This window comes from Lethenteron reissneri, chromosome 24 (assembly GCF_015708825.2).
Source record: "Lethenteron reissneri isolate LAM-NWPU_2019-01 chromosome 24, ASM1570882v1, whole genome shotgun sequence".
NCBI lineage: Eukaryota > Metazoa > Chordata > Hyperoartia > Petromyzontiformes > Petromyzontidae > Lethenteron > Lethenteron reissneri.
The window spans coordinates 15,265,249-15,277,832 of NC_083802.1; the positions used below are offsets into that span (position 1 = coordinate 15,265,249).

At 50.8% G+C, this 12,584-nt stretch overlaps 1 protein-coding gene across 11 annotated transcripts in view; it reads right to left on the reverse strand.

The window, feature by feature from the left end:
- Positions 1-12,584, reverse strand: part of LOC133346666 (myocyte-specific enhancer factor 2C-like) — a 112,331-nt gene that overhangs the window by 8,395 nt on the left and 91,352 nt on the right. For 6 of the 11 annotated variants that reach the window (XM_061558438.1, XM_061558437.1, XM_061558436.1 and 3 more), the window contains 2 exons: positions 5,809-6,101; positions 3,971-4,006 (listed from right to left, as the gene is read on the reverse strand). In XM_061558438.1, the coding sequence (XP_061414422.1) occupies positions 3,971-4,006; positions 5,809-6,101 (329 nt within the window). The remainder of the gene's footprint in view (positions 1-3,970; positions 4,007-5,808; positions 6,102-12,584) is intronic. The other 5 variants (XM_061558439.1, XM_061558440.1, XM_061558435.1 and 2 more) reach the window with 2 other exon arrangements.

Here is a 12,584-nt window from a genome sequence, read left to right on the forward strand (position 1 = left end):
CTCCGCTTGAAACCAAAAAAATCTGCACGAAAATTACGTTGCGCGTTTGACGCGCAAGATGTGGCCAAGATTCCGAGTCAAAGACCAGCGACTTGAAAATGAGCATATTTATTTATACTGGAGGAATCCGATGAGCTACACAGATGTCCAGTCATACAAAAGCGGAAATTTACCAGGTGCTTATTTTGAATCGGAGGCACGAAAAGAACGCATGTTCGAAGGATGCTTTAATATTTCAACAAAAAGCCTGCTGAAATATTAAAATGTCTGGTGACATGACAATTCAAATAAAATGTGTGAACACTATTTTCATATTCAGAAATGGTTAGGGTTTTTGGAATATTCAAATTGGATTTTTTTCTTCCACCAATTACATAGAAGCTACACTATCAGCAGCTAAGCATGAAGCATTTCATTTCCTGCTGACCGCCTACAAAAGCAGAATTACGTTGTTGTGTTGAGGAACAACTCAAATCAGCCTCTGCCCCCCACATCCTTCAACATGAATATTTTACACGTGAACCTCTAGCCTTGTGAGCAAAATCAAACTTTTACATCTTGTTTATTCAGTCATTGGTGACTGCACGGACCAACTGTCAAATTCACTCCACTTCAGAACCCTTCTTAAAATTACCATCAGCTGCTTCGATCAAAGCTCGCAATCTCAGCAGTGCCAGCTCGCCGTTTCAGACACAACCATTACACGAACGAACCGTTGGCATTTCGACAACTTCAACACGGCCCTTTTTGCGCAACGCGGTCCCCCAATCAGAACATTTTATTTGCTCGTTTCTTTTTGTACCAACAATTACGGAACGTTACGGGGACCGCGTGGAGCTGCGCGACGCGGAACGGCACGGGGAAGCGAACCGCGAGAGACCTTCGCTCGCGATCGGGCGGCGGTGGCGGCGCTGTAACAGCGATAACTATGGACGCCATCCGACGACACAACCCGATCGGTGATCTGCCCAGATATGGTAGAAAATAGGTACGGCCTTGCCCGTATAGGGACGTCGTGCCTCTGCCCGTGTGTGGTCTTGTGGATCGTGATTATCATCACGTGCAGTCCATCAGACAGCCATGTTCGAGCGATCGATCCCACGGACCGATTGATCCTATTGGTCAGTATAGCGTCGTCTGAAACGCCCTCTTTGTTTGGGATTGGCTGATATCGGCAGGATCGGTGATTCGCTCGCAGTCTGTTTCTATCGCGTCACAGCGCCGCCGCCGTCTATCAACTGAGAACTTTGGTGGCATCGGCTCCATCCGAGAGCTCTTTTAGTTTGCTGTCCTCCTCCCGCACCTCCGGGAAGCTAGATTGGCGACTCACGGTGCGAAAGAAGTTCAACAAACATACATATACGTACACATACATACATCACAGAACCCATTGCGGGTCACAAGCGGCGGGGAGGACGGAGCCAGAAGAAGAACACGTGCCGATCGACGCAGCGCCCAATATCTCCCTGAGCGTGCCCGATCTCGTCGGGATCTCGGAAAGCTGAGCAGGTTTTTTTGAGCCTGATTTTTCGTTGCATCGGGCATACGTGAATTTTGCAGGGGGTTTTGCCTGCAAAGTGACCGACAGATGGCACGTAGAGCGATGGATTCTTGTATTTATCCGTGGAGAATTTTGTAGGCGTGCTGGGTTTCAGATGGGTTTCTCTGGTATCTTGGCACACGGAAGGCAAATGCTCATTCAAGGCATATGCCTGACATTCAAATGTAGCAGGAGCCACATGAGAAAAAGAAAGAGTCTCAGAGACTCGGTGAGGCTTTTCTGGTTGAAGCAAAGCCACTGCTAATTAGAGAGACTTCGCTTGCAGCGTCAGGAGATAAGCACAGCATTCGAGAGGAATTTGCCAAACCCGTGTGCGCTACTATCTGCAAGAGCCGAGAATCCAACTCAAAATGCTAAAAAAGTTGCAAATACTATGGGCCTTGTCAATCCCACTGCTGGCTGAGGGCCTTCAATGCAACGTGCAGGTCATGATGTTTTTTTACCATACTTCACCACGTTTATCAAGTACGGATTGGTGAAGGCTGGCAGAAAAGACACGAGAGCATACACATACATTATAGAAAGAATTTGTTTTCGCCAAACTGTCCTCTGCTGCCTACATCGTAGGTAGCCAGCCTATAGCAGCCTGCTGTCAATGGTGGTCACCAGTCTACGCGCTATCCAGGCTCGAACCTGCTTAGCTTGAGCTCCGATGAGACGAGACGGGGGGGGGGGGGGAGCGATTTCGTCTATGTATATACTTCCTTCGGCTATTCCACAAGTTGCCCATTCGTTCTCGAGCCCATAATTCACATTCTAGGAGCCTGCAGCTCCTGCTTGTGCATTACAATCGTCGGATTTCAAGGTGCACACGTGGGTAACGCATTAACCGCGGCTTTCTCGGGCCACTGTTTGGCTGCTATAAATTTCCACGCGATAAGCCACTCCTCATTGAGCTATCGCTTGTGGTCTGGTCTGCTTCTGAAAAAGAGCGAGATAGCTCGGTTGGGCCTTACCTGGTAAAATAAAAATGGTTAGTAAAAAAAACTAGCAATAGACGGTTGCACGGGCGGCAGCAGCGGAAAGTCATGACTGCCCGGCCGAAGCGTCCAGGCAACGGAAGAGAGGCATGCTGCGTGATGATCGTTACGCAACGGGCACAGTGAGGCGAAGAAGCATATCCTGCTCACAACGGGGGCATCGTAACGGGTCAGTGCTGACAGCGGACCCTAAACTAAACTATTTTATTTATTTTACCAGGTACCGCCCACTGAGCTATATAGATATTTTTTTAGAAGCGACCTGACTACAAATGATAGCTCAACAAATCAACTTATCATCATGTGCAAATTTATAGCAGCCAAATACTCTTAAACGCACGTTGATTCTGAATATGGACGGAAACAACGGAGGACCCGGAGAAAAGTCCATGTTACCACGGGGAACGAAGCACGCAAACTCCAAATATATAGACGTCGGGGTCGAACCCACGACCTCCTGTATACTGGGCGAGGTAGTTAACATCTACCGAGTATCACCCGCCGAGTGTTGCGGCGAGCAACAGGCGAGGCAGCGAGAGGGTGACATGAAACCCACGGCGTTGTCAAAAACGCCGGGGCTCACCCCGCGATCTACCGCGTAGTCGTCGTTCCCGGTTTATTGCTCGCACGCGCAACTCAATCCGCGCGCATCTGGTTCCGTCCACCTCAGCGCTTTCAACGAAAAAAAAATCGCCATTCATTCGTAGCATGCCGTGATTTTGTGTGCTTTGTGCGTCGTGAATGTATTAGAACACCGCACACCGGCGCCAACGAAGAAGACGGTCACAAGGCATGCACGGCGGCTCGCAAAACACGAAGGGATAGACCTCTGGGCCGCGACGCAACGGAGATGCTTTTAGCTTTCCCCTTGCAACGAACGCTATTTATAAAATAACAATAATATCACCACCACTATATATAGGGTAAAAAAAAAACACACACACACACACAAAGGGCGTGCAAAACAGCATGCGCTAATATTAGCCACAGCACACTTTAGGAAAACAGAGTTTATCCCCCTTGAATGCATAGAATTATCAAATCAAAGGCCTGACAAGAGTGTTCAGTGAAACGGTTTGTCCAAATCCCACAAATAGCCAAGTGTTATTACTAATAACAAAGGCTGCATTTAAACACATTAACCCTTAGCTCTTCGAACACAAAATGCATCCCATCATGGGAAATAACCCCCCCGGTGGAATAAGTCATTAACTCATAATGGGTAAAGCCCTCTCGTGGGGGGGCCTGGTGGAGGGGGAGGCAAGGGGGGGGGGATGGCGAGACGGGAGGGTGGTATGTGTGTCCAAAACTCCATGCTGCAATCGATGCGATGTTTGTATGTGTGTATGTGTGTGTGTGGGATCCGCAAAAGGCACACGCAGGCAAGTGTGTGCGTGTGTTATGCGTTTACAGAAATCCGTTGACTAACCTGCATACTCACCAGTTCCATGAGATCCTCGTCCGTCTGCATGCACGACAAACACAAATCGGGGGCCATCAGGCGGTGAGCGAAATGACTAACGGCGTGGACGGTTTCCCGTGGGAGTTGCCGATGACAGGGGGACAAAAAAGTGGCCGCATCGCGATTGCAACGTCCGACTCGGGGTTTTCCTTTGAGCGCTGTGGTCGGTGCCCATCCTCCGCCGGGTGATTCGGAAGTAGACAGTGGAAATTCCGCGTTCCCTTTGGCGACATCTGAACGATGGCGATGATATAGAACGAGTCACGCTACCCACCGCACGGGCTTGTTGCTCAAGGGTCAACTCGAAGCCCACGAGAAAAGTGAAAGTGTGTCACTGCCGCTAGCACCGCACAGAGGAAAACGACACGGGAACGGTGAATGGGGTGCAATTAATTTGCTTTTCAAGGTTTTTTTTTTTTTACAGGGGACCGATCTGCCAGTCTATTACCTGAAAACCAAATCCGTTACTGGTCTGCCAGTCCATACATTTCTAGAGACTCAATCACAGACTAGTGTACCAGACTACTGTCTAAAGATCCCACCAAAAGACGAGTCAGGCTATTGTCTGACCGAGCGAACCCACTGGTCTGATAGACTACCATTTAAAGACCCCATCAAAGACCAGCCCGTCAATCTATTATTTAAAAATCTAATCAAAGACCGGTCTGTCAGTCCATTGTTCCGAGTCTGACAGTCTATTGTCCAAAGATCCTATCACAGACTAGTCTGGGAGTCTGTGATTGTCTAGAGACTCCCATCGTAGACCAGTGTGTGAGTATATTATCGTCTGAAGACTCCTTCGTGGAGACTGGTCTGTCAGTCTATTATCAGAAAACTCCGGCTAAAACATGCTAACAGCAACACTAAATTAAATCAAGAAAACCGCAGCTGTTTAATGACCATAATAATACTTACACGTAAAAACATGTACAGAATATAAATTGTAGACAAACTTGAGTGGGAGAATGAATTCTGAGATTTCTCAACGAAACGACAATATAAAAGTTAAGTGGTTCCGGAGGCGCTAAGGGTGTGGATATTTAAATCAGTGAAATTGAAGCGGTCGATCAGCGGTGCCCACAGCTGCATACCTGAGAGTCAGCCACGGAGAATCGTGTGAAAGCTCACAAGCGTGGGCATTCAAGTGGCTCACTCTCGAGAGCTGATGTGCTGATGCGAGATCAAACGAGCTGCATCCAAGTGCACCTCCAGCGGCCGGTACCAGCAGCGTCATGACCAGCCGCTGTGTGCGACGGAGGTTCGGGAATGCTGTTCATTGAACAATGTTGGTGGTAGTGGTGGTGGCCGCTTTTCAGCGACAAGAGGAAGTAGAGAAGCGACGCTTGCGACAATGAATGGTGTATCGGGCAGATAAAATACAGCAAATTGCTACGGAGTGATGCATCTGCCGGTCATCCAGCTTTGGTCACCCACACTGCCTGGGTCTCGTTCGTGACCTCCTGCCGACGAGCGTTCACCTCTACGCGACCTCAAAGTGGACCTCCTGGCCAGGCACAAATGCCAGGGTGATGTCACTGCCGCTTTGCAGAGATTAGTGGTTCTTGTTGCTTGCTGTTGTTGCACAGGAAACCTGCGAGTACAAGGTTGCTGTGCGCTCACTCATTCACTTAATAACTCACTCACCGAGTCCTTCACTAGAGACTCGCATAACGCATCGGCCATTGGACTAAATAACCCACTCGATAACCCACTCGACCACTCGCCCACCCACTCACCAGCTCGCCCCACTCACACTCACCAGCTCGCTCCACTCACACTCACCAGCTCGCCCCACTCACACTCACCAGAGTGGGCATCATGCCCTTGCTGTTAGACGGGATGACAACACGCAGGTCTGGCTTATTGCGCTGCTGCTGCTGCTGTTGTTGTTGCTGTTGCTGCTGCTGTTGCTGCTGCTGCTGTTGCTGCTGTTGCTGCTGTTGCTGCTGCTGTCCTCCAGCTTGTCCCTGTGAGGGCGGCGGTGGAGACTTTGCGGCCATGGATCGGCTCATCCCTCCGGAACCGGAGCCCGATCCCGGGGACCCCATGAGCACCGGCGATGCCCGCGAGGCTGCCACCGCAGCTGCGTATCCGTTACCTGCGCGATGGCAAAAAATAAAAAAACGAGTTATTCTTTGGTGCGAATGCCACTGTGGTGTACGGTTAAACACACTGGACTTCCAGAGGTTGCCGGTTCGATTTTGATCTCTCCAGGAGTAGCAGTCGAAACACGTTTCTTAAAACCCTCCCGCCTCCACGGAACAAGCGGCGCAAATGAGTTCACCAGTTAGTCGATCGGCTGATCTCATTGGTAATGCAACCTCCCACAAGACGTCTGGCCAGCAAGTGTGAAAGAGTCGGTCAAAATATCCCTCTAGAGGGCCTCTCTAAAACTCCTCTCGTGGAGCCCCTTCCGCCAGCAGTGGCATGAGCCAAGCACTTGCAGTGCTGCACCTTTACCGTTACCTGGCGACGGGGCCAAGGCCATCAACTCCGCGGCGCGACTTCATTCCGTGAGATTGCGCGCGTATGCGAACTGTTTATTGTTGTTATTAACTCGTAATGCGCGAGAACCAAGTCCAATCATGGTGGCAGGCACCGGAGGAGCCACACGCTCCAGAGGGCGTCAACTGCAGAGACGGATTCATGAAAGCAGCTGGCGTGTGCAGGGGCTCTACGGATTGCGACAGCGTATGATCGTGGGGGGTGACGTCAGCTTTGGGAGGCCTTCGTCCAGCAGTGGATTGATCATGCTTGATGACGATGATGACAGAATTGAAAAGAAAAACATGAGCGTTTGAGAAAAAGCAAAGTGCATACAAAAAAAAATACCCATTTGCTATTTATTCCGGCATCTGAAAAATGTCAATGTTTTAATTTGCTTCAAGAAAGATTTTCTTGATTGAACAACGAGCAACGGGGAGTGAAAAATTCTGCACTTGATTTTCGATGCGATAATTTTCCCCACGAATTTAAATCTTCCAACAAAGAAATCACGTGACAAACACCATCGGCTCCACGAATCACAGAAGTCGATCGTTTTGTTCGTCTCTGGTTTTTTTACCGCCCAATTGCTCCCTAAAAAAACGCATGCAGATAGAATTAGACGAAAATAAACCGACACCAAATAAATTGTGGTCGGAACATTCTCGCATCGGTCGCTCATAATCACGCGCTCGTCTTTAGCGAAGATAATCAGTAAATATATAAGCCGTGTCACCTCACCGATGACACCTACCATCAATCCAACAAAAGCTTTTCATCGCGACACTCTCGCTCCTTTGAGAGCCTTTAAGGCATTCCTCAAAAGTGCGGCTTCAAAATTGCCTCAAGTGGCTGTGCAGCTCTTTCACCGTTTGGAATAAAACCCGCTCTCCTAATCTCTGTGGACCCTATTAAAGGCACTTTGATGTTTGGTTATAAAACATTCCATTAAAAAAAACGATTCATAACTCGACAAAAATGGCAGACTGAAAATAAAACATTTTTTAAAAATCTCAACAATTGGCACTCTAATGCATTTATCTGGCTTTATATTTTTTATTGGAATGTTTTTTTTTATTACAATTAGGATGACTGTAGTAAGTGGGAATAAGTCTTTGCAATGGTGCATCTGCGCCTGGAGAATATGACGGCTCATCCGCCAGCCAGGTGCGATTTCCAACGGCATTTTAATTTGGCAGCGCGCTTTATAACAGGGCCACATTTCCCCGTCGTTTCCTGTTTACCGCTGCCGTCGCCGCCACCACCGTCCAGATGTGGGCACCACTCTGGACGGCGAGCCAGGGCACGGCATGTAAAATGGTCGCAACCCTTCCAATCCTCCCACTATCTCCTCTACTTCCCTCCTCCCCTGCAACTCCCTCCCTTCTCTTCCCTCCCACTCACCCACCCACCACCCTACCATCACTCCCCTCCCCTCCACTCCCCTCCACTCCCATCATCCCTCCCTCGCCACCGCAAGACCGACCTTCCCGTCGTAACGGTGGCGCAGGCAACCCGACTGAAAATGCCCCCGTGCAAAATGGAGACACACTCGAGGTCATGGGTCGCAAGGCTGCCGTCGCCGCTGCCATCGCCTGAACTTTAAAAAATCCGCACCGTAGCCACGCTTGTTAATCAGCTTGGCGCAGGAAAAATAAGCGGCCAGCAGCTTTGGCGGTGGCACTAACAAGCTGCAAATTTGGGCTCAGTATTTTTTTTGCTACTATCGGTGACGTGAAAGGAGGAAGAAAAATAAATCCCCCCCCCCCCCCCAATGCCACAGTGTTCACCCCTCGCAGAGGTTTGACGCCGCGTTCTTGTGGCCGAGAAGCTGATTTATTTGCGAACAAAGCGAAGGTTTTCCCAGGGACGTTATTTATTTATCTCATCCAGCGGGCACGCCTATGAACGCACCTCGGGGGGGGGGGGGTGGGGGAGGGTTTTTACTTACGCAACAGACCAATGAAGGAATTTGCATGGAATTAAAATAAAACTCAGCAGTTGAAATCGTGGAGCAAATTATACAGGGCTGCATTTCACGCGTGTAATCATTTAGAGGCCTTTTGTCAATCCACTGCTCAGTCGTGTTGGGGTTGTCACCTTTTTTCACCACGCTGGTTAGGCGCACAGTTGGTGAGTTTTGTTATCCAGGGTCAGGAATCAAACTCGGCACACGCTGGAGTCATAGCGCGGCGTGCTAACTTCCTCCTGCATGCAGAGAGTTTGCGCTTTACCCAAGGTGAAAAAAAATGTTCTTACCAAAATGTTACAAATCTCAACGAACTCGCACCACGGGTTGAAATACAATTATTCAGCTATAATTGAGTCGCATTGCGTAGAGTTTCCTTTTGGAAATGTATGCAACTGGTGATTTTTGTTGTTCATAATATAATTCACGGTATTATTATTTTTTAAGTGTCAAAAAGGCTTGAGAACATGAGCGGGCTGGCTCCTCATTAAAAATGTGATTCGATTATTTCCTGCTTAGGGACAAAAGCCTACCTGCAGAGTGCAATCTCCAGACACGTTGACCCTTACTTGGGTGCCCGTGTGTCCCTCCGTTGTGACTGTTGATATAGGTTCAATAAAAAAAATAGTGATTCGATATCTAGATTTCTAAGCGGCGCGTGGTGCAGCAAGCCATCTACACGAGTCGATTAACTGAACCCCCCCCCCCTCCAGCACACGGGCGGACGGGAGCAACGAGACGATGTCGGCTGCCTACGTTTCCCTTCTCACTGCGAGAGGCACAGCAAGCCTGGGAAAAGTCGACAGCGGAGACTCACCGAGACAGAAATCGCCGAGCAGAGAGAATGGGGGGGGGGGGGGGGGGGGGGGGTGAGAATGCACAATGGATGGGTGTGGACTGCGGAGGCAGGCCGGGCAACAATGATGGAGATAGACATGGAGTGACAGAGATGGATGGAAGGATGATGGAGTAGAGGGATGACAGCGTGATGAAACAGAAGATGACAGAGGCAGAAAGGATAAAAAGGTAGGCAGCCAGCAGCGGCGAGGGGTGACAGTGTGATGAAGGGATGCAAGACGGGGGTGGACAGAATGGCGGCACGAGGGAGGGGCAGTTAGGGACGAACCCAAGTGCTACGACGACGACGACGATGAGAGAGGAGGGATGGAGGGAGGGGATCGGTGACGCAGAGAGAGATGCAAAGATGCTGGGTGCAGCAGTCAGGTCTGGGCCTGCTTGTCACTAGCACTGCCATCACGCAGCCCAGTGCCCTGGGCTTGGCGTGACAACACCGGGAGAAGGCTCGCCTGCTCGCTCGCTCGCTGGGAGGGTGCGGGGAGCTGAAAAATGAAAAAGAAAAAAGGGTGGCAATGTGTTTTTTTGTACACACGCGCAGACGCACGTGAGCGCGTCTGTGCGCTAAAAAAATTACCGTGATTTTTTGTTACCACCCCCAAAGCGTTTGCACCCACTCGCAATCTCGTAATCACGAAAAGGAAGGAAGAAGTCGGGGGGAGGGGGGGGGGATCTGGCAAACACAATGGCCCTGCACGTGCCATTTCTGGCTGGGGGAGTTCATCTTACAGGTGCCTGTGGTTCACGCGGCAACACAATAGCGCCGGTTTTGAGAAATTCAAGCATCAATGTCAAAACATGCCGCGGGATTTTTTTCTGCTTTGTTTTCTCGACCTCCTCTTTATTCCTTCTTCTTCTCTCCGCCACATTTATATTTCTACATTTTTTTGTTCAAAGCGAATGCCACAGCTCTCAAGCTTCCCGCGAGGTTGCTAAGCATCTGAAAGATTTAAAGGGGAAATAAATGTAAAAGGACACGACGGAGTCGCTCTGCGGTGGCACGTTACGGTGTTAAATGCGCACATGGAAGCTCTTTGCCGCCCGCGGAGAAAATGTTAACATTTGAGGTGTTTTCGAGTGCTCCTCTCTCCCCCTCTCCGATTAACGCTTTCATGAAAACCGCTCCGAGATGCAGCGCTACAGCGGCGGTGGCGGCAGCAGCGAGCGCACGGTGGCGAGGCGCCCGCCGATCAGAATCGGCGCGTTCACAATGCAGGAGCTTTTCGCCGGCTCGATCACACGGTGAAATATTGACATCGCCGTTTGCTTCTGGACAATAAAAAATAAAAATTCGGTGTTGGCAGTAGCAGCAGCAGCTTTGTTTTGAAACCGTCAGCCGAGGAACCGAAGAAGGGCGACACCGCCAGATTAGAGGAGGTGGGAGAGACAGATGCATGCGTACACACGCACACAAAGATCCCCCTTATAGCCTTGACAGGCTGTTGGGACAAGTGCTGTTAGCGAGCACCTATGAAGGCCGGTATGACACACGAGGGGGTGGGCTGCCAGCACCACGCTCGACTGCCTTTGTGTCTCCCTAGTGGCGATGTTCACACCGCAACAGCTACTCATTTGAGGCTGAGCCAGCCTAGGGGAGGCCAAGGACCGATTCAGATAATGGTCACTGGCGCTAGCCGTGAGCGCGAATCGAACTCGGGTCGCCGGGTTCATAGCGCGGCGCGTTAACCGCAACACCTCCGCTGCCTACACACAGATTGTGTGTGGGGCAAGTGCTGTTAGCGAGTAGCATCTATGAAGGCCGGAACGGCACAAGAGGGGCAGGCTAGCACCACGCCCGGCCGCCTTACACACACGCATGTGCTCACACACACACACCACACGCGCATGGGCTCCCACACACACACACACGCATGCGCTCACACACACACGCATGCGCGCACACACACACGCATGCGCGCACACACACACGCATGTGCTCTCACACACACACACCACACGCGCATGTGCTCACTCACACACACACCACACCACACGTGCATGTGCTCACTCACACACACACACCACACACGCATGCGCTTACACACACACACGCATGCGCTCACACACACACACCACACACACACATGCTCTCACACACACATACCACACACGCGCGCGCCCACTGCCCTTTTTCCCTCTCGCCTCGTCTGCCGGCGAAAGTCTAACGCCCCCAGCGCCGGCTCGTGGTGCCGGTGCTGGGGGGGGGGGGGGGGGTAGGCGTCACCGCTGGGATGGGCGGCGCGAGGTGGACGCTGGCTCCCACTTGCTCGCTCCGGGAGCCTGCCGCGCCGGGGCACGTAAAGCCGCTAACGCGCAACCTCCCAGACATCAGAGCTCGTGACAAAAAAACCCGGGCATCATTATTTTCCGCGCTCTTCAGTGCAATTAACGAGCGGTAATCATGTGTGCTAGGAGCTCGGTAATGAGCCCAACGCATTTGCAAATGCAGACGGTTCGCCGTGGGGGGGGGGGGGGGGGGGGGGCCGTGTGCATTGGGGAAGAGCTTTTAATTATTATTATTTTATAATATTTTTTCCCTGTTATGTTCAAATGCCGCTTCGCCTTTATTCCGAACGCTCTGGCAATGGAGACGGCGACGCATGTCCTTATTTTTATTTAAATTTTGCCCATGATGCACACCTTCGGCACTCTCGGGCGGGTTTTCCAGTTATTGCTCCGCGAAGAACAAAGCGTGCGGCCAAGACGCAAGGCATAGCAGAGGCTGCGTTTTTGGGGTGGAAGTCGAAAGGTACACTCGGAGTCGGCCGATTTGTGTTTTTTTTCTGCTGTGCGCACGTACGTACGCATGATGTGCGCACGCATGATGAACTTCTTTCGCGCCGTTGCGTAGCCAACCGTGGTGCGGACGAAGGAAGACAAACTAGATAGAAAAAAGCGGTTGTAAAGAAATTGAGTTTTCAATCTCGTCAGCACCGACGCACCGAAAGCAAGCTCGGCTATTGTTGTTGCAGCGCACACGGAACATTCTGGAAAAGTGTGCAATTTTTTCCCCCTCTCGCACCGTCTCCTCACTCGTAAATAAACACTCCGTCGTCGGCTCGCGTTGGTATAAAACTCACCCGACCGAACGCTTACGCCACCGAGCCGAGAAATATGCTTGCGAACGCTTTTTTGGTTGTCGATGAACACAACTCAGGTTTCTCCGCGGAAAGCACTTTCTCTTTGGCGATGCAACGTCGGATCTCCTCCCCCACCCACTCACACCGCCGCTACTACCCACCCTCTTACCAATGACATTTGTTGGCTCACAGG